Genomic DNA, 22,581 nt, shown 5'->3' on the forward strand with positions numbered 1-22,581 from the left:
CCCATGACTGTTACATCACAGGTCGGCCTATGGGCACATTGAATGACATGGGATTTGTTTGCAGGGCGCTGATGGGTTGCTTTGACCGCCAGGCGTCCATTGAAGACCTTCGTGTTTGTCACTATGGAGCTTTGTTAAAACCCTACCTGTGACCGAGCTTCAAAGGTGACCGTGATTTTTACTATATGCTGCAATACTGTGGTAGTGCCGACTGCAGCGGGTGAAAAAAGTATTGACCATGACACCAATTTTCTATCTACGATGTGTTCTATACTTATTTTGAATATTCATGCCCTTTAATAAGCAGGCACAAGCTATAGCCCGGCAGTAGCAGGAGCTGCAGCGCGGCTAAGCTGTGTGCCGGCTATGAAGGAGAGTGAAGTCACTGCTCCCCGCGCACACAGAACCAGCGTGGGGAGCAGTGACTTCCGGCAGCTGATCTCTTCATGTGAGCCGCGCATGGCAGTGACGTCATGCGCGGCTCACATGGAGAGATTAGTGCGAGAAGACAGGATGCGGCGCTGGAGGAGAGAGAAGAAAGGCGAGTATGAGTGTTTATTTTTTTTTATGTGCAGTCTGATGGGGATTAGGGGGACCATGCATACTAGGGTATGGATGAGGGGGCCATACAAACCAGGGTAAGGATGAGGGGGCCATACATACCAGGGTAAGGATGAGGGGGCCATACATACCAGAATGGGGAATGGGGGTGACATGCATACCAGGATGGGGATTAGGGGTGCCATGCATACCAGGACGGGGATGAGGGGTGCCATGCATACCAGGACGGGGATGAGGGGTGCCATGCATACCAGGACGGGGATGAGGGGTGCCATGCATACCAGGACGGGGATGAGGGGTGCCATGCATACCAGGATGGGGATTAGGGGTGCCATGCATACCAGGATGGGGATTACGGGTGCCATGCATACCAGGATGGGGATGAGGGGTGCCATGCATACCAGGACAGGGATGGAGGGGTTCCATGCATACCAGGACAGGGATGGAGGGGTTCCATGCATACCAGGATGGAGGGATGGCAGGCATACCAGGATGGGGATGGGGACCACGTATAAAAGGAAGGGGTGGGGAATACATACCAGGATAGGGGATATTGTCAGCATTGGGGGATATTACCCCTATACCAGTGTCAGCAGAAGACCCCCTCCCCCTTAAAAGTGCATCATGAACACATTTTTTGCTTACATTTTTTTTTTCTCCTCCTCTAAAACCTAGGTGCGTCTTATAGTCCGAAAAATACGGTAACATACAGTAATAATAAAAATAAAAAAAAAAATTCAAAAACGAGTGATTCATCCCCTTCTTCCCAATTAAAATTTAAGTGCACCTTCCCACCTACTTGATTTCCCATTTATCTCTGCCGTTCTCGGGTTCTATCAAGCCAGAGGTAGCAAAGAATAGGTGGTGGAGATAGGAAAATAAGCATGTGGGAAAGTGTAGTTAGATCTTTGGCCACATCATGATTCACAGAGCGACTCTGTGCTTTGTTTGAACAGTCATTCTGTGCTTACAGAGTCCCTTTAAAGGTGGAAGCCCAGTGATGCACGTCTCCATTCACACAGGGGACTGTAACCCCTGTTCTGCCAGCAATCACATATTTATGGCCTGCTGTTTAATACCTGTATTTTGTGGCTCAACCCCTTTAAGCAAAATGATCATCACACATTCGTCATGTAGAATCTTTCAATTTTGTGGAGAGAACGGATGAAGGATCTACCACAAATCACAGTAGTCAGTGGTAAACTTTTTTTTTTCTGAATTATGTATGGACCTTCTTAAAACACTTGCACTATTAAAAGTGTCCACACCCCAGATAAGATGCCAGGTAAAAAAAAAATAAAATCCTGTATCATTTCAGAACTTTTTCCACCATTAGGCTATGGTGACACGTTGCAATTTTTTTTTTTTTTTCGGCAGACAAAACCTGTTCTCTCAGCAGGAAAAAAAGATGCTTACAAAAAGCAGGTTTTGCTGAATATTATACACGTCATTTGTCTACAGTACATGCTTAGTAAAGTTAATTTGGCTCACCAAAACTGCTACAAAAATGCATGTTTTTTTTGCAGGGTATTTTGTACTCTCTCATTGCTTTCAATGGGTGAAAAAACGCTGAAAGAATTATAAAGTTTTCCAATTCGTCAGGAAACAAAAAAAACAAGTGCATGAGATTTCTGAAGTCTCATAGCTTTCGCTGGTACTGTAAAACACAGATTTTAATTTGCATAAGAAAAAACTGTAAAAACCGCTGCAAAAATGCAACATGTCAACATAGGTTTAATGTCACCCATAATCTGTACAAATCAATCGAGAAAAACCAAAATCATTGAAAATTATACTAAAACAATGTGGTGGCATAAGTGTAAGCACCCTCTTATAATTGGGGATGTAATTGTGCTCAGAATTACCCAATCACAAGTAATCACGTTACATAGTAGTCAGTGCACAGCTGCTATCATTTACAGCGATTCTCATTAATGCCATAAAAAGTTTTGCTGTTCTAGATGGATTTCCCTGCCGGTTTCTTAGCTGCATTTTACAGCACCATCCATGGTCCGTAAACAGCTGACAACACAGCAAAGGGATCTCATTGTTAAAAGTTATCAGTCAGGAGAAGGGCACAAAATTTCCCAGCCATTAGGTATATCATGTGTAGACATCAAAAAGTGGCTTAAATTTGGCAGAAAAGGGGCATTACCCAGAACTGGACGTCCCTTAAAAGTGGATGAAAAGACCAGAAGAAAATTGGTCCGGGAGGCTGCTAAGAGGCCTACAGTAACATTAAGGGAGCAGCAAGAATTTCCTGCAAGTACTGGTCGTGTACAGCATGTGAGAAAAATATCCCGTATCCTTCATATGTGTGGCCTGTGGATTAGGGTGACAAGACAGAAGCCTTTTCTTACAAAGAAAACCATCCAAGCCCGGCTAGGTTTTGCCAAAACCTACATGAAGTCTGCCAAAAGTCTGTGGGAAAACGTGTTCTGGCCTGATGACATCAAAGGAGAACCTTTGGGGTCATAATTTCAAAAGGTATGTTTGGCACAAAGCCAATACTGCGCATCACCAAAGAAACACCATACCCACAGTGAAGCATCACACTCTTTAGAAGCTGGGTTAAGGAAATCGTCTCTGCCCACAGCAGCATAACATCATTAGATTGGTTAGAAATTAATGGACACCAAAAGTCACGCAAAGGGGTAAAAGTATTTTACAAGGTAAACCCCTACGGATTCAGTGTTTGTCAAAAAACTGTACGTGATGGAATTTGGTCAAGATTTTTACTGAGCTCAGTGATCGAAAGTACATAAAATTCACCTTACTTTTAAACTATTTTACCCTTGAAGACCTGTGAAATCTGTGGGTGACCTGAGTAGGGCGCTGTACAGAGGAGATGCCCTCGTAATGACAGATTTGGAGCTACTCCAATGAAGAGTGGGCAAAGAGCGCCAATCCTACATGTGCCATTATGAGTATAAACTGAATGCTGAAAGAAATTTAAAGGGTACTTCCACAAAGTATTAGTTTCAAGGGTGTGCAGATTTATGCAACCGCATTGTTTTAGTTCTTTATTTTTCTTTTTTCACTTGAAAAAAAAAAAAAAAAAAAAGAAGTTTATTTTTCAACTGAATTGTAGATTATGGGCGACAATATAGGTGGAAAGAGTTCTGAAATAATTCTCCTTGGTGTGATTTTTTTCATACCTGTATAGATATATTTATTCCCATATAGTCTAGCGGTTAGGATTCCTGGTTTTCACCGAGGTGGCCCGGGTTCGACTCCTGGTATGAGAATGCACATTTCAGAGGATAAACAGACCTCATGGCTTAGTGAACCCTGCATTGAGCCGGGGGTTGGACATGATGACCCTGGAGATCTCCTCCACCTCTAACATTCTACGGTTCTCTCTCCCCATATACACAGCGTTTCCTGCACTTAGGTGTCCTTTTTAATTCCGGGACAACTGTTTTAAAGTATTAAAGGGCTTGTCCTGTAAACAACATTTATGACCATATATAATGTCTGGGTGTGCAGCTACAGAGAAACCATCCATCTTGAGAACGTCAAGTCCCCTGTGTGAATGAAGCAGTAATGAGCGCCACTCCAACATGTCGTGAATGAAGTGGTCACTAATGCTGCATTCACCCAGGATCGGTGGAAGGTCTCACATATCCTGTGGAGAGGTCTTACATCTTTACAGACATCTTTGCAGACAAAGCCCATTATTGCTTCTTGTAACCTATATCATTGTATATATTAAAGTGGCGTTCCCAGTCATCACAAAAATAAAAAGGTCTGTGGCTAGGTGATAAGTGGTGAATGGGCACGCCCCTTTAAGTCAGAGTAATGAGTATTTCTAAGAACTACGACACATCCTTTCATTAACTTTTATTCAGTAGTTTTTTATCCTTCGTTTTTTGGCTTTTTTTTTCATTATTTTTTTCATTTAAGTCCTTTTTGTTTTTTTCCCCCCTTTCTCAAATCGCCAAACAAGGCAAGAAGTGATTACAGTCAGGTCGTCATTAAAAATGAGAGACCAAGACGACTTCTGGGTCATAACCTTGTCCCCACCCCCCATCATGCCTCCACCCCTGCCGCGCTCAGCCAGATTCCCTGTGTGCTTTCCCAGCCGTTGGATTTACGCCAGCGCAGGGCGCGACGAGCAGGAAATGGGACCTTTAGGTACGGAAGAATGAGCTTCTAAGATTGCTAGAAAGACATAAAAAGGATGGGGGGTGGGTGGATGTAAAAAAAAAAAACAAGACAAAAAAACCCCGCAAGAACAATATGGAGTGAAGAGGGGAGAAATGCACATATTAAAGCCACCCTGACCAGTCTGGTCCCAAGGAGAGGACCATACAGAGCACAGACTGGGACTGCCATTGACATCTCAACATAAAAAATATTAGACAAAAATGAAATCTACATATCAGGCAAGATGGTTAAAAAGAAAGAAAAAAAATACAGTAATTCCCCACAGGGCGAGAAGACAAGCAGGGGTAGGGATCGCCCTGTGCAGCTATAAAAAAAAAAAATAAAAAAAAAAAATGGAGAATCGATGGCACCTTAAACACTGGAAAAGTCAGACGGGGTGGGACTGGCAAGAGTTCCCGCACGGTCAGAAGTTTTCTTCAGTTTTGGAACGGGGTACGAATTCTAGGCTCGACTATTGGAACTAGTTGGGACTAAAAGGACTGTCCAGTATGGAAAGGCCAGTACTAATTGACCCGGTCCTGGAATATATACAGGTTATTGGTGGTGGCCACAGCAATGATGTTCTCTTTCGGGTGCCAGGCCGTGTGCAGGATCTTCTTGTTGAAGTCCAGACTGTCCACCGTGATCTCGTCCTTCTTCCGTTTGCCGCTGGCGCACACTTTCCGTGGTTTCAGCACCATGCGTGGCTTGCTGTTCTCCCGTGAGGCCTCAAGGGTGATGTCACGTTTGGTGTTGCGGTCAAACATTCGGAAAAAGTTGTTGTAGGAGCCAGTCATGACGACGCTGCGAGGGAAGAGCAGCACGAGTTAATGTCACAATCTGTGTGACGAGCAGAACAATTGCCTCCGTAGGGATCGGCGGCGTCTTATTACTTACTTGTCAGGTCCGTTCCAACAGCACTCAAACTTGTCAAAGATGCAGTCGTTCTCATATAAGGAGCAGAGCTTACTCCTGAGGTATTCATGTACCTGTGCAAGGAAAGCAGAGGGGATACTGATTACGGGGGCATATATCACACACTATGGACCAACGAAGGTGTCGTGTGCCGGAACCCCACCAACATGATCTTGACGACTTCTTCAAACAGGCACAAGTCAAAATCAAGCAGTTTGGTAATTGGTAGTAAAGGGACGAACCCATTTCCCAGGAGATGAGTATCTGCAGTGTGTGCAGAAAGCCTGGTGTAACGTCCTGCGCTTCAGCTGCAGACGGACTCATCTCAGTAATGTACAAATCCCCTTCTACCTTATACCGAAGGGAACAATTTTGACTGTAGACTTCAGCTACAGAAGTTCATAAACCCAGTGCAGGGTCCCCGCAGTAGAAACAACCACAGTTCACATCAGCTTCTTGATTAGCAAATGCATACATTGTTGTAAAAGCTGTTGTGATGACGCAGTCTAACTAGTCTTTCACTTATGCTTGTATAGGTATGACATATTCTTCAGCGGAGTAGAGATCATCATATAAGTCCCTGTGCCTAATGGGACACATGCCCATGGGCCAGTAGAGATCATCATATAAGTCTCTGTGCCTAATGGGACACATGCCCATGGGCCAGTAGAGATCATAAGTCCCTGTGCCTAATGGGACACATGCCCTTGGGCCAGTAGAGATCATCATATAAGTCCCTGAGCCTAATGGGACACATGCCCATAAAAGAGGGATTTTTGGTACTCACCGTAAAATCTCTTTCTTGGAGCCTTCATTGGGGGACACAGGACCATGGGTGTATGCTGCTGTCACTAGGAAGTTGACACTATGCAAAAAAAGGAAAACCGCTCCTCCTCTGCAGTATACACCCACCTACAGGCACCAAGCTCACCAGTTAGTGGCTAGAGCAGTAGGAGAAGCACAAAATAACCAACTATGTAATGCCCAACGGGGCACAACCGTGAAAAACTAAATGGGATGCCCAACAGGGCCAACAGGACATATGTCCAAAAACAGGGAGGGTGCTGTCCCCCCCAATGAAGGCTCCAAGAAAGAGACTTTACGGTGAGTACCAAAAATCCCTTTCTTTATCGCTTCATTGGGGGACACAGGACCATGGGACGTCCCAAAGCAGTCTCTTGGGTGGGAGAACAGAAGATGGTCACAGACTAGGTTAGACTTCGGCAACTGCTGCCTGCAGGACCTTCAGTGCAAGACTGGCATCAGCCGAAGAATAAGTGTGGACCTTGTAAAACCTTGAAAAGGTGTGAAGAGAAGACCACGTTGCAGCCTTGCAGATTTGAGAGGCCGAAGCCTGATGGCGAACCGCCCAAGAGGCCCCCACTGCCCTGGTGGAGTGAGCCCTTACTCCGGGAGGGGGAGGTTTGCCCGAGATGCGATGTGCCTCCAAGATGGTCGAACGTATCCAACGGGCGATGCTCGACTTGGAAGCAGGGAGACCCTTGCGATGCCCCTCAGGGATGACAAAAAGGGCATCTGAGCGCCGAAGGGAGGCCGTTCTGGAAAGGTACACACGTAGAGCTCTGACCAGGTCCAGTTTGTGCAGGGACTTCTCCCGTGGATGCACTACAGCAGGGCAAAAGGAAGGCAAAACGATGTCCTCATTAATGTGAAAAGCGGAAACCACCTTTGGCAAAAAGGAAGGCACCGGCCTGAGCACTACTTTGTCTTGATGGAATACCAGAAAAGGCGACCGACAAGAGAGGGCTGCGAGTTCTGCGACCCTTCTAATAGAGGTAACAGCCACCAGAAAAGCCACCTTCCAGGAAAGGAGAGAGGCTGGAATGTCCTGAATGGGTTCAAATGGAGGCTGTTGTAGGACGCTTAGGACCATATTAAGGTCCCATGGTTCCACTGGAGGGCGATAGGGGGGCACCAGGTGGGCCACCCCTTGAAGAAACGTCCTGACCTGAGGACGGCTAGCTAAGTTACGTTGGAATAGAATGGACAAGGCCGAAACTTGGCCCTTGAGAGTGCTGAGAGATAGTCCAGCCTATAGGTCAGACTGAAGAAAAGCCAAAATGACTGGCAAAGAAAAGGAAATAGGAGTCAGATGATCCTGTTCGCAGTGACGAAAAAAGGCTCTCCAAGTTCTGTGGTATATGCGCGAGGTAGCGGGTTTTCTGGCGTTAATTAGGGTCTGAATGACATTGTCAGTAAAGCCCGCCGTCTTCAACACCGCGGCCTCAACGGCCATACCATTAAATTCAGAGAACGAGAACTCTGATGAAGAATAAGACCCTGAGAGAGGAGGTCCGGACGGTCTGGTAGTCTCCAGGGGGAGTCGACAAGCAGATTTACCAGATCTGCGTACCAGACTCGTCTGGGCCAATCTGGGGCTACTAGGAGAACTGGTACTCCCTCTGTCTTGACCTTTTTGATGACTCGAGGGATCAAAGGTAGAGGTGGAAAGAGATAGGGCAGTTGGAACTGAGACCATGATATGACTAGCGCGTCCTGGGCGATTGCTAGCGGATCGCGGGACCGAGCTACAAAGGACGGAACCTTGTGGTTTAACCGGGACACCATGAGGTCGACGTCCGGCGTGCCCCACTGTAAGCAGATTTGGTGAAACCATTCTCCTGAGGCGAGGCCCTGCCGACTGAGAAAGTCGGCCGCCCAGTTGTCGACCCCTGGAATGTGGACTGCTGAGATTGCCGGGACCATCTTCTCGGCCCAAAGTAGCACTCTTGCCACCTCTTTTAGGACGAGCTTGCTGCGCGTTCCTCCTTGATGGTTTATGTATGCCACGGCCGTGGCATTGTCCGATTGTGCACGGACTGGGAACCCTGCCAGGATCTTCTGCCCGTGACACAATGCCAGGTAAATCGCCGTTATCTCCAGAATGTTGATGGGGAGGGAGGCTTCGTGGGGACTCCACCGGCACTGGACCGTGTGATGTAGAAAAACTGCCCCCCAACCGATGAGACTGGCATCGGTCGTGACCACCTGCCAGCGAAGCGGAAGGAATGATATCCCGGGTCTGAAGGAAGAAGGGCGGGACCACCAGGTTAGCGACCGTCTTACTTGACGAGGTAACTTGATGCGTCGATCTAGAGATGACGGATTCTTGTCCCAAGCTGAGAGAAGGGCTAGTTGAAGAGACCGGGTATGGAACTGGGCAAACGGAACTGCCTCCATGGCAGCTACCATCTTTCCCAGGACACTCATGCATAGGCGAAGAGAGTGTGGACTTGGGTCGGAGAGGATGTGGATTCCTTGTCGTAAGGAGTTTATCTTTTCCCTTGGAAGGAGGACCCGGGCACGGGTCGTGTCAAACTGCATCCCTAGGAAGGTTAAGCGTTGGGATGGGACCAGGGAGGATTTGTCCATGTTAATCAGCCAGCCTAACCGGGAGAGTGTGTTCAAGGTGATCTGGAGACTGTGGAGACAGTCCCTGAACGTGGGGCCTTTGATTAACAGGTCGTCGAGGTAGGGGATGATTACAATTCCCCTTGTTCGAAGAATGGCCATAACGGTCGCCATCACCTTCGTGAAAACCCTCGGGGCTGTGGCGAGGCCGAAGGGGAGGGCAGTGAACTGGTAATGCGCGTTCTTGAAGGAAAAGCGTAGGAACTTCTGATGTGACGCGCAGATTGGGATGTGAAGGTATGCATCCTGAATGTCCGCTGAACATAGATATTCCCCGGCCTCCAATGAGGCGATTACCAACCTGAGGGACTCCATCCTGAACTGTCGGATGCGTACATGTCGGTTTAGCTGTTTGAGGTCCAGAATCGGACGCAGTGAGCTGTGCTTTTTTGGGACAACGAAGAGATTTGAGTAAAAACCGGAAAACCTTTCCTGAACGGGAACCGGAACTATGACTCCTGAGCGCAGAAGAGAAGTGATGGCTTGGAGGAAACCAGGAAGCAGAGATGGTTGTGGGGGGCGGGACCTGAGAAAACGTGATCGTGGGCTGGAATCGAACTCTATTTTGTAGCCGGAAGTCACAATTTCTTTGACCCAGGCATCCTCTATTGCCGGGAGCCAAGAATCTGTGAATAGAAGGAGACGGCCGCCCACCCTGGGAGAAGTCCCAGGTGGGAGTGACCCGTCATGTTGAGGAAAACCTGTTGGATCGTGATCGTGATCCAGAGGACTTGGAGGAGCGACTCTTTGGGCGCCAGTTAAGCGTGGGACTAAAGGAGGGTTTACGACTGTCCCGCTGTGCTGGAGTACGGTCCTGTTGAGAGGAGGGGTTCGGTTGAGCGAACTGACGAAAGGACCGGAACCGAAGGGGGCGTCTCCTAGGAAAAGGGCATTTGGGTCTGGGCTGGGGGAGAGAGGTGCTCTTACCCCCAGTAGCATCAGAGATGATCTGATCTAGCTTGGATCCAAACAGCCTGGAACCTTGAAAAGGAAGATTAGTTAGAGATCTTTTGGAAGCCGGGTCGGTGTTCCAGGCTTTAAGCCAAAGAATTCTACGTAAGGCAACGAGATTACTGGAAACCCGGGCTGAGCATGCAGCGGAGTCTAGGGACGCCATAAGTAGATATTTTCCGGCATGGCCGATTTGATCAGCTAAGTCGGCCAGATCGTCCGGGGAGGCCCCTGCTAGGATGCCCTGTCTGAGCTGTTTGGCCCATGCGGACACCGCCTTTGATACCCAAGTTGAGGCGAAGGAAGGGCAAAGAGAGGTGCCCGCAGCCTCAAAGGCTGACTTAGAGAGGGCCTCAACCTGTCTATCCGTGGTATTCTTAAGGGAGGAACCAACCGGAAGTACCGTCTTGGCGGAAAGGCGAGAGACGGGAGGATCCACAGATGGGGACTCCGTCCATTTGCTGACAAAGTCATGGTTAAAGGGGTATAGGACGTTTAACTGTTTCTTCCCTGTAAAGAGCTTTTCTGGATGCTCCCACTGCTTTTGAAAAACACTGTCAAATTCTGCATGGTTAGAAGAAGTGCGTGCAGGACGCTTAATCTTTTTGAAGGAAACTGAGTAGTCCCGGGAAGGGCTCTCGTCTTCTGTAACATGCTGAGTCTGATTGACAGCCGTTATAAGGCTGTCTATCATGTCCTGGACCTTGGAATACAGGTCTGAGTCAGAACCAGAGTCTGAATCTGAAGCAGAGTTAGATCCCGGGGCGACCTCCGGGTAAGAGATGTGAGACGCAGGGAGCGTCTTGGAGTCTAGAGAGCTGGAGGATGAGCTTGCGTGAGTCCATTTCTGAGAACGTGCCGTCAGTCTGCCCCCTATGAGGCGGCAGGGGTGCCTGCGAATCGTCTGTGGGGACGTTCGGAGCGCTGGTGGCCGTGGATAACATAGGCAAACGTTCTGGCAAGCGTTCTAAGACCTGCACCAGAGATTGAGAAACCTTGGTGAGGTCAGAGACAGACTGTGACATAGCAAAAGCCCGCTCCGGAGGGGAGGGGGTTACCACGTCCTGAGCAGCGGGGGGATCTTGGGGTGCCAGCATGGCGGGAGGTTTGCAGGTCGAGCAGAAGGCCGTAGTGAGACCCGAGCCACTTAGTACCGCAAACAGCACAGGCGTAGTATGTGACAATGTGAGAGGGACGGACTGAGGGCTCCCTGGGTTTGGGCATATGTGCCTGACCAGGGATACTGCAAAGGGGAGCGATGTGAGCAGGGAGGGGTGGGGGTCGTGTGTCAGGACAGAGCCTACCCGATCCTGCAGAGACGCGGTCCCGTGTCCCCCTGAAGGCTCCGAAGGTGAGGCTGGAGCGGGTCACAATAGGTGCTGACGGAGTAGTGAGCTGCGTGCGGCGGGGTGATGGCGTCGGTGCAGAGGACGCAGTGTTGATGACGGAAGCCGCGAGGCTCCGATAGGCAGATGGGAAGGGGGGCGGGCTTGAGAGGCCCCCCGATGATAGGTCCGTGGAAGGCACGAGGGCGTGACGGGAGCGTCACTATGCTCCTCGGCTCTGGTTGGACAAATAGGAGGGGGCGTTTAGTTGTCGGAGCGGGACCGCCCACCGGACACATTAGCTGCGCATTATGAAGAAGAAGGAAGTGGCCCAGGGAAGCGCTGTTAAGCGCCATGTTTGGTGAGAGGGGGAGGGGAGAGGAAGGCGGGTAACGCTGGGGGGCTGGGACCTGCAGCTGAAAGGCAGGGAGTTCCTGTCTTAGCGGTCTGGGAATCGTCCCTTCTTCTCTCCTTCTGAGGATGGTCTCAGGATGCCTTCCTGGATAGGGGGGGGATCCTGGCTTTACCTCCTTCCCGCATCGTCTGGTCCTGGACGGTGCAGGAGACTGTATCAAACCCAGAAAACTGGGGGAAGGTCACCCGCAGGGACCACAGTCTCCCTCCCAGGCCGCTCCGAGGAGGGGGCTGGGGTGGGGAACAGGCTAGGACTGGCCACCGAAATCACCCTGAGATACCCTAAGGTGACCGGGGATAAGTCCTGCCCAGCGGGTCCGAGAGTGGGCGATGTGGGGGTAGCCACATTGCTCTCGGTCGCTAGTGGGTTAACAGGGGACGCAATGTGCCCTGTTAGCCTGAAGAGCTGTATATGAAAGAGAAAAAACAAGGATTAATAAACACAACAAGGTTGGATCTGTGAAGATCCAGGTCTTCCTCCTACAGACACTAAGCTTAAACTAAGCTTGGTGCCTGTAGGCGGGTGTATACTGCGGAGGAGGAGCTATTTTCTTTTTTTTGCATAGTGTCAACCTCCTAGCGACAGCAGCATACACCCATGGTCCTGTGTCCCCCAATGAAGCGATAAAGAAACAGAGATCATACAAGTCCCTGTGCCTAATGGGACACATGCCCATAAAACAGTAGAGATCATCATATAAGTCCCTGTGGCTAATGGGATACATGACCACAGGACTTTGGAGATCGTCAAATAAGTCCCTGCGCCCTACAGATTGCCCATGGGACAAAAGAGATCATCATATAGGTCCCTGTGCCCAACAGGACACATGCCCGTTGAACAGTTTAACAGGAAGCCAATTAACACATCAGTAATTTCTTGGGGTGGGGAGGAAACCCAAGCGAATACAGGGAGATCGTACAAACTGAATGCAGATAATATCCTTGCTTGGATCTGAACCAGGACCCCAGAGCCGGAGTGAGTTATCAGCGACCCGGAGTACCGCATGGTCATTTTACCTGTAGTCAGTAATGGCCTCGAACAGCATCAGTTCCCAGATTATGGCACCGTAGCTGATAACTGGGCATTACCACAAGTATTAAGTGCTCCTCCTCTTGTATGTATTAGGACTGTGCATAATTATACAGCTAGGTTCACACAGCATTTGTGCACTTTGCCCAGAGTATAAACCTGGAGTGTCTCCTGACTTCTATACTTTACCATCCCCACAGATGCGGAGCATATGCGTTCTTTTGGCCGCCTGTCTGGCTGCTGTGTGCCCTCATACCCCTTGTCTGTATAGGGCAGCGCTGTAGACTGCAGTCACCATGAAGTATACATACAATGGCTCCCTATGGGCTCTCTAACACTGCTGACGGAGCCTGCAGCACAAGAGTGCCTGAAGAAGGAGCGCTGCAGTTCTGCAACAAAATCCACAACCAAATCTAATGGATTTGGTGCTTAATTTGTGGTTGTGGATTTCTGCAGTGGATCCATTCCCCGTGGAAAATCCCTTCAGAATTATTTACTCCTCAGTAGAAGGAAAACTCAAAAAAATGTCTGTTTCCAGATTTTCATTTTAGGAGGGATTGTGCCCTCCGCATCCCAGGAGTTTCTCACTCACCTGATATGTTTCCACAGGACGGCTCTCCATGTTCAGGTCCCAGATTTTGACAGACAAGTAGTCCCTGGTCATCATGTATCGCCCATTGTGGCTGAACTTCACATCCGAAATGGAAGAGATGATCTCTGAGAAGAAGGACCGATTGCTGGGATCTTCTGGCTCCTCAAACACTAGAAATAAAAAGGAGGAAGGTTAACCCCTTAATCACTAGATCAGCCACCATCTTGCTCCTCCTAGGTATCCGGCCTGTAGCTGATAGCAGGGGCTGGTGCAGTGACTGCAGCCTCAAGTAACTTTGGGGTAAAAAATAATATGCAAAACAAACATTTAAAAGAAAATAAAAGTACAACTTCACATCTCTCCCTATAGAAGAAAGAGTTGATGTTTAACATGGTAGATTACACCCAGTCTGCCCCAGCAGCCCGGCCCTCCATGTAACACAAGGATATATAATTGAGTTGAGCAAAAAGATGGTGGTTCATCAGGTAGCCCGAGGACACTGGACAAGGCCTGCGAACCTAAGCGTGGGGCATCCTCGGCGTCTTGTCTGATAGTAAGGCAGTTATTTCAGAGGCAATGGACTAACACCCCTCTTCTTCTTATCTCTTCACAGGTACAAGCTCTGCATAATTTCCCTGCTTGCTGTGTCTGCTGTAATCTAATGCTCTGCTCCGCTGATGCACCTCACTGGTACATGCTCTGCAGAATTTCTCTGCCTTATCTGTCCCACTCCATTCAATACCCACATATGTCTGTCCCTTCCCCACTATAGATCTTATCTGATTTTTAGAGGTGCTAAACTGCAGAGACTAGAGTCCAAGCTCTGTGTTTGATCACCCAGCCATCTCCTGGTGAGACGACCAGCTGGTAATTTAGACATAAGCAGCTCCCACAATGCCCTTCACCTGATAGTTGAATGTGCCCTATATATTTAGAAGCTCTTTAAGGGGTGCACGCGTGCTGGGTTGTGCAGGCGTCTTCTTGTGCAAAGTGGCTTTGGAGATAAGTGGCAGTTATTTCAGAGGCAGTTAGTCAGGGCAGGAGTCAGGTAACCAACACTTTGACCACTTACTCTCTTTTAACTATGTTTCTGCTAGCTCTCACTTTTTCCTCTATAGTCCTCTACTTTCTAGTAACCCCTCAAATCCCTACACCTAGTAAGGAACTTTTCATCTCTCCCTCCATCCTCCCCACTCATCCCACCTCCTCCTCCGAATTATTCCTCAACATTCAATCCTGGATCTCCAAACACAGACAGCCACCTCATGCTCTCTCTTGCACCCACCTGCTAACACTTTCTCGCTCCTCCTCACTGCTGGAGATATCTCTCCAAATCCTGGTCCTCCTCACCATATCCCCACAGTTACTTCTACCTCCTATCCACTACCTTCCACAAACTGTCGCATCCCTTCTAACCTCATACCCATCCAACTAATCCCCACTTCCTCAGTTTCTCTAACAGGAGCTCTATGGAACGCTCGCTCTGTCTGCAACAAACTTTCCTTCATCCACGATCTTTTCATTACACACAAACTTTCCTTCCTCGCCATCACTGAAACCTGGCTCACCCCCTCTGACACAGCCTCCCCAGCTGCACTTTCATATGGCGGATTCCACCTTTCCCACACCCCCCGCCCCAACGGCAAACATGGCGGAGGCGTAGGTTTTCTCCTATCAGAACACGGTGCTTTCACCCAAATCCCACTGCCACCCTCCATTACACTCCCCTCTTTTGAGGTGCACTGTGTGCGCATCTATTCCCCCTCCAACTGGCTGGTGTTTACCGACCCCCAGGGCAAGCCACCACCTTCTTAGACCACTTCACCACCTGGCTGCTTCACTTCCTCTCCACTGACATCCCCACTATCATAATGGGTGACTTCAACATCCCCATTAACACTTCCCACTCGCCTGTCTCTAAGTTTCTATCTCTCACTTCCTCCTTCAGACTCACTCAATGGTCTTCCACACCTACCCACAAAGATGGCCACACACTGGACCTCATCTTCACCTGCCTCTGTTCCCTATCTAACCTCTCTAACTCACCACTCCCTCTCTCGGACCATAACCTCCTCACATTCTCTACCCTCTCCTCTCCAGGCGCACAATCCCCACTCCACAAACTTACACTCCCTCGCAAAAATCTCAAACACCTTGACCTACACTCACTCTCTGAATCCCTCCTCCCTCTTACAGACCTAAATTCCTTACACGATGCAGACGTTGCTGCTGCTTCATATAACACCACAATAGCTGCAGCTCTAGACTCGATCGCCCCTCTCACACATACCAAAGCTCACACATTCAACAGGCAACCCTGGCACACTAAACTTACTAAAGAACTGCGCCGGGCCTCCAGGGTTGCGGAGCGGAGATGGAAAAGGTCTCACTCCATCGAGCACTTCATCGCATTCAAGCAATCCCTCACTAATTTCAAGTCCGCACTCACTACAGCAAAACAAACCTACTTCTCATGTCTCATATCCTCCCTATCTCACAACCCTAAACAGCTATTTAACACTTTCAACTCTCCTTCGTCCCCCAGCACCTCCTCCCTCTTCTCTCATCTCAGCCGACGACTTTGCCTCATTCTTCAAACAGAAGATTGACACCATCAGACAAAACTTTTGCCTAAAGTCCACACAACCCCTCCTCATATCTACTCAACCCTCCTCCTCCAAACCCCACTTCTCCACCATTACAGAAGGTCAAGTCTCCTCTTTTCTCTCCAAATCACACCTCACCACCTGCGAACTTGACCCAATCCCATCCCACCTCATCACTAACCTTACCACAGTCTTCATCCCAACCCTAACCCACCTCTTCAATCTGACACTAACAACGGGTGTCTTCCCCTCATGTTTCAAACATGCCGCAATCACACCTATCCTCAAAAAGCCCTCCCTTGACCCTTCCTCTCTGACTAGCTACCGCCCCATATCACTTCTCCCCTTTGCCTCAAAACTACTAGAACAACATGTCCACCTTGAACTGTCCTCCCACCTCTCCTCCTGCTCCCTCTTCGACCGCCTGCAATCTGGCTTCCGACCGCATCACTCGACTGAAACTGCCCTGACCAAAGTCACCAACGACCTACTAAATGCCAAATCCAAGCGACACTACTCCATCCTCCTCCTTCTGGACCTGTCATCTGCCTTTGACACAGTGGACCATTCCCTCTTACTCCAGATTCTCTCATCTCTTGGCATCACGGACTTGGCTCTATCTTGGATCTCCTCATACTTAACAGACAGGACATTCAGCGTCTCCCACTCACACACCACCTCCTCATCTTGCCCCCTATCTGTCGGTGTCCCCCAAGGTTCAGTTCTAGGACCTCTGCTCTTCTCCATCTACACCTTAGGCCTGTGACAGCTCATAGAGTCTCACGGTTTTCAGTATCACCTCTATGCTGACGACACACAGATCTACCTCTCTGGACCCGATATCTCCTCCCTACTAACCAAAATCCCACAATGTCTGTCCGCCATCTCATCCTTCTTCTCTGACAGATTTCTAAAACTCAACATGGATAAAACAGAGTTCATCATCTTTCCACCCTCTCATTCACATCCCCCATCTGACCTAGCCATCAACGTCAATGGCTCTTCACTCTCCCCAGTCCCACAAGCTCGCTGCCTTGGAGTAACCCTGGACTCTGATCTCTCCTTCAAGCCACATATCCAAGCCCTTTCCACTTCCTGCCGACTCCAACTCAAAAATATCTCCCGGATCCGCACATTCCTCAACCATGAATCTGCAAAAAACACTTGTGCATGCCCTCATCATCTCCCGCCTCGACTACTGCAACCTCCTGCTCTGTGGCCTCCCTTCCAACACTCTCGCACCCCTCCAATCTATCCTAAACTCTGCTGCTCGACTAATCCACCTGTCCCCCCACTATTTCCTGGCCTCTCCTCTCTGTCAATCTCTTCACTGGCTCCCCATTGCCCAGAGAATTCAGTTCAAAACCCTAACCATGACATACAAAGCCATCCACAACCTGTCTCCTCCATACATCTGTGACCTAGTCTCCCGGTACTTACCCGCACATAACCTCCGATCCTCACAAGATCTCCTTCTCTACTCCCCTCTTATCTCCTCCTCCCACAATCGCATACAAGATTTCTCCTGTGCTTCCCCCCTACTCTGGAATTCTCTACCCCAACATATCAGACTCTCGCCTACCGTGGAAACCTTCAAAAGAAACCTGAAGACCCACCTCTTCCGACAAGCCTACAACCTGCAGTAACCACCGCTGCACGACCAGCTCTACCCTCACCTAATGTATCCTCACCCATCCCTTCTAGAATGTGAGCCCTCGCGGGCAGGGTCCTCGCTCCTCCTGTACCAGTCGCTGACTCGTTTTGTTAAGATTATGTAAATGCTTTTGTTATGTATATCCCTATCACATGTAAAGCGCCATGGAATAAATGGAGCTATAATAATAATAAATAATAATAGTAAGCCCCAACTAATATAAAACAGAAGGATAAAAGACACAGTAAGAGGCCGGATCAGGCTGTAACTCACACTTGGAGTGGCGGTCGCACAGCGCGGACTCGCGCATGTCGCACAGACGGATGGTGCCTTTGCTGCTGCTGTATACAAAGGTGTTGCAGTGATGCGGGTGGAACTCCGCGGCCGTGATCACTTCTGTCAGCTCCTCCATGTTGGCAGGCTTAATGTCTACAATATCTGTAGCGGGGAGTGAAGGTCACTTACTACACAGAAAACCCCAAATGTAAAGTTGAAGCTCCCGAGCCATGGCAGTCACCACCAATACACTGCAACATGCAAGACGAGAAAGAACCTCGAGCCAAAGCTAGAGACCCCCGCACAGTTACAGGAATACAGGGGGCGGCTGTTCAGAAATGTCACATGTATAGTATAATACAGACACTCGGGATCCCCTCTAAAGCTGCCCATACACCTCAGACAGTGGTAAGCCGAATCAAAGCACCCCCTTTATACATCTTCCTATGTTGTCAATGTGGATGGGAAAAAAAAGAACTTCTGGTGACCGCTCATCTCTCGCAGGAACAAAACGTTCCGCTGGGCTCTCCTCATCCAAGACATTAACTATCGGGGGGAATAGTAGGGAGCCCACCATACACATCATATGCTTGACCAATCCCTCAAAAGTTGGGGGGGGGGTGCAGACAATTTTAATCTAGCATGCATACTTAGGGGAGAGCTCCTAAAAAGTACTTAAAGGGGCTGTCCTGGACTTTAATAATCACGGCCATTAATGTTAGATTGGAGGGGGCTTAACTTTCGACATCGCCACCAATCGCCTTATTCAAGTGTGGAGCAGTGTCTGGTATACAGAGAATGTAATGGCTGCCAAAGGGCCGTATGTAAGGGCACCGAGAGCCAGACCCCCAACAGTGTAATAAGGACAGGCAGACGCCAGAATAAACCCACTAAAGAAGGGATGTCAAATTTAAACACACAGAAAAACAAAATGAAAAACTTGGACAAAGTCGAGGGTCAACAAGTATACAGTATAATGTGCCCCACATAGTCCTCCATACAGAATAAATGGGCCCCACATAGCCCTCCATACAGAATAAATGGGCCCCACATAGTCCTCCATACAGAATAATGGGCCCCACATAGTCCTCCATACAGAATAATGGGCCCCACATAGTCCTCCATACAGAATAATGGGCCCCACATAGTCCTCCATACAGAATAATGGGCCCCACATAGTCCTCCATACAGAATAATGGGCCCACACAGTGCTCCATACAGAATAATGGGCCGCACACAGTGCTCCATACAGTATAATGGGCCCCACATATCCTCCATACAGTATAATGGGCCCCACACAGTCCTCCATACAGAATATTGGCCCCACATAGCCCTCCATACAGAATAATGGGCCCCACATAGGTGTGGTGATTCTTGCTGTCGGCAGCCAAATATAACCACTCTGAGGGCCAGATGTGGCCTACAGGCTGGAGTTTGACGTGTGTGCCCTAGAGGGGAAAGAGGCAAAACATGGAGACTTTTTTTTCTACAAGCAACAACCCCTGTAATTCTCCTTCCCATTTTTAATTTTTTTTTTTCCTTTGGAAAAAGGATACTGAAGCTCCTGTCTGTGATCTCCAAGTGCCAAAGATTGACCCGCAGGTCGTCTGCCGAGAGATAGGTCTCATAGTCGCTGTTTACAGAGATGGAATTGATGTGATACGTGTGGGCGTTGGCGAATATCCTACGAGGACTGGCTTCAACCATCAGGTCCATGGGGCGGAATACTGGCACCTGGGGAGGGGAAAAAAACACAGAAGTAAGACCCAAAATGTGGCATCATAGGAGCCGCACCTGATGTACATGTGGCACCTGGATAAAGCCGACCCAGAGCCGCGAAGCCCTTACCCTGAGAGTGGTCACAGTGGTCGGATCCCTATACCTCCCATTCTCCTCCTTCAGGTTATAACCTTCTGGTCTCTTGTCACGTTCACTGATTTTCCACAATTTGATAGTTTTATCTGTGAGAAGGAAAAAAAAAAAAGGAGAATAAAGGAGATAAAAGGCCGATTCATCATATGCATTTTAAGCTATTTTTCTTATTTTGACTTGCGGTATTCAATGATTTATTTTTGTGCCATTCTTCTAAACGTCTCACGCGATTCATGAATTTTGCACAAAATAATAGACTTACTTTTTACCGAAAAAAGCCTACTATTTCTACTGAACTGTCACAACATTTCCGCAAAAATTTCAGTGGTACATAAAATGACTCCAGGGTGAGAGGTGATCCGTATGTCATTTGCTCAGAAATGTAAAAAAAAAAAAAACAAGTTGCTAAAGTCACAATTGATGAATTGGCCGAAAACATCTGGAAAAATGCAAACGACAGACATAATGCTAAATATATAAAAAAACAAAAAGAAAAGAAACCACAATACATGTAAAAGAAGACTAACCCTTTCACAACCCTGGGATTTTTCGTTTTTTGCATTTTCGTGTTTTGCTCCCCTTGTTCCCAGAGCCATAGCGGTTTTATTTTTTGGGCAATATGGCCATGTGAGGGCTTATTTTTTGCGGGACGAGTTGTACTTTTCAACGCCATTACTAGTTTTACCATATCGTGTACGGGAAAAGTGCGGTGAAATTGCAAAAAAAAAGTGTTTTTGTTTTACCACGTTCACTGAATGCTAAAACTGACCTGCCATCATTATTCTCCAGGTCATTACGAGTTTGTAGATACCAAACATGTAGAGGTTCTTTGTTATTTAAGTGGTGAAAAAAAAAAAAAACAGCGCCATTTTCTAAGACCTGTAGCGTCTCCATTTTTCGGAATCTGGGGCCGGGTGAGGGCTTATTTTTTTCGCACCGAGCTGAAGTTTTTATTGATACCATTTTGGGGTAGATCCGATGTTTTGATCGCCCGTTATTGCATTTTATTGCAATGTTGTGGCGACCAAAAAATGTAATTCTGGTGTTTAGAATTTTTTTCTCGTTACACCGTTTAATAGATCGGGCGATTCTGAACGCGGCAATACCAAATTTGTGTATGTGTTTTTGTTTTTTTTTAATTATTTTATTTTGAATGGGGCGAAAGGGGGGAGATTTAAACTTTTATATTTTTTTCATTTTTTAATATTTTTAAAACCATTTTTTTCCCCACTTTTTGCTTGCTTCTATAGTCTCCATAGGAGACTAGAAGCAGCACTTGTCTGATCGCCTCTGATACATACAGGTGATCAGCAGATCACCTATATGTAGCAGAAATGGTCCTGTGCTATGAGTGCCGACCACTGAACAGGGGGCTACAGCCTGTGCGTACTAATACGTCACAGGCTGTAAAGGGGTTAAAAATGGTGCACGTTAAAAGAAATTATGCAGAAATGAAAAACAGGCAAAAAGCACTAAAAATGTGAAAAAAAAAAAAAACGAGACAAATACAATAATGAATCGGGTCCTATAAGTGTTGGTGTTTTACAGAAATAATGCTTAAAGGGGTTGTCCACTACTCCATATCACACAGAGCAGCCGCGCTCACTTCTGCCAGATGTATGCAGAAGGCGAGAAGAGGGAAGCGGTCGCTGACTGGTCGTCACGCGATCCTGGCAGAGACTGTCAACACCGCTGGAACCGCGCCGAGTATAAGGCCACGTTCACATGTTCAGAATTTTGCATCAGTATTTTGTAAGATCTAATAGCAAGACTTGGGGGGGGTAACGCACCATCCAGACTCCAGACATATATATATGTCCTTTTTATATGGACGACTTGTGGATCATACAGCGCTGTATTACAGCCGCGTTCTCAGCGGTGGCTCCCATGTGACACTGCTAACAATAATAACCAGGGTCGGACATTTCTCTCACCATTTGTAGACAACAGGAACTGTGCGGCATTCTTCTGCGGCAACCATCGGATCTTGTTGATCTTCTCTTCGATTTCTAAACTTTTCAAGTAGTCGAATTCAGGCTCGTGGCTCTGGAAAGTGCTATAGACACTATATTCCCCTCTGTGATAAGGGCTTTTACTCTGCAGAGACAAGGCACATGGGAACAGTGGGATTACCACATGTAAATCTGCTGAGCACCACTAGATGGCAGCAGAGGACTGTGGCACTACATGGCGGCACGCCTTCAGGCGCACACAGCTCAGCAGTGCAGTAAAGACGCCGGCCGATCAGGTTACTTTATTCTCCGCAGTCCCCCAGTACAGCAGCAGGAAGAACCAAACACCGGAGCTTTCTGCAGCGTCTTATGGACCACTTGTATATATTTTTTTGCCCTCATTTTGGGGTATAGATCATAATGCTTGATTTCTCTTTTTTTTATAGAAGGGAATGGAAAAAAAAGAAACCACAATTTTGAGCACATTATGAATAACAGTTTGAAAAAATATTTGTATCTTTTCTATTCTCTGGGAGTCCTTACTGTTGCTCTGCCACAGTACAATTTTTGATTTTTTTTTATATAAATAAAAAAGAAGTGTGTGTTATTTTTTTGTGGGGTGGGAGAATGAAGAGAGGGGCTTTTTTATTTTATTAACTTTTTTTTATTTTTAAAGTTTACTTTAACTGTGATTGTCACACTAACACTAGAGGACTACAATCTGCGATGCTTTAACCACTTACATATTGCATATTAAGGCTTTGAAATGCTATATTAGACCGGGTTCACGCACCCAACACTCACAACCAGAGTAAGGACCGGCCATGGGTCTGCTGACCAGAACTCAATTTG

The 22,581-nt window shown here is 47.8% G+C and overlaps 1 protein-coding gene across 2 annotated transcripts in view; it reads right to left on the minus strand.

Moving 5' to 3' along the window:
* Positions 1 to 4,389: 4,389 nt before the first annotated feature.
* PPP2R2A (protein phosphatase 2 regulatory subunit Balpha) overlaps positions 4,390 to 22,581 on the minus strand; it is a 35,526-nt gene continuing 17,334 nt past the window's right edge. For both annotated transcript variants that reach the window (XM_073654071.1, XM_073654070.1), the window contains exons 4-10: positions 21,712 to 21,874; positions 19,754 to 19,866; positions 19,462 to 19,639; positions 17,903 to 18,067; positions 13,370 to 13,539; positions 5,608 to 5,699; positions 4,390 to 5,514 (exon numbers count right to left, since the gene is read on the minus strand). In XM_073654071.1, coding sequence (XP_073510172.1) covers positions 5,235 to 5,514; positions 5,608 to 5,699; positions 13,370 to 13,539; positions 17,903 to 18,067; positions 19,462 to 19,639; positions 19,754 to 19,866; positions 21,712 to 21,874 — 1,161 coding nt within the window. In that variant the 3' untranslated portion in view covers positions 4,390 to 5,234. The remainder of the gene's footprint in view (positions 5,515 to 5,607; positions 5,700 to 13,369; positions 13,540 to 17,902; positions 18,068 to 19,461; positions 19,640 to 19,753; positions 19,867 to 21,711; positions 21,875 to 22,581) is intronic.

This window comes from Phyllobates terribilis, unplaced genomic scaffold, assembly GCF_046119375.1.
Source record: "Phyllobates terribilis strain yellow unplaced genomic scaffold, ASM4611937v1 Scaffold_11__3_contigs__length_659146591, whole genome shotgun sequence".
Taxonomy (NCBI): Eukaryota; Metazoa; Chordata; class Amphibia; order Anura; family Dendrobatidae; genus Phyllobates; species Phyllobates terribilis.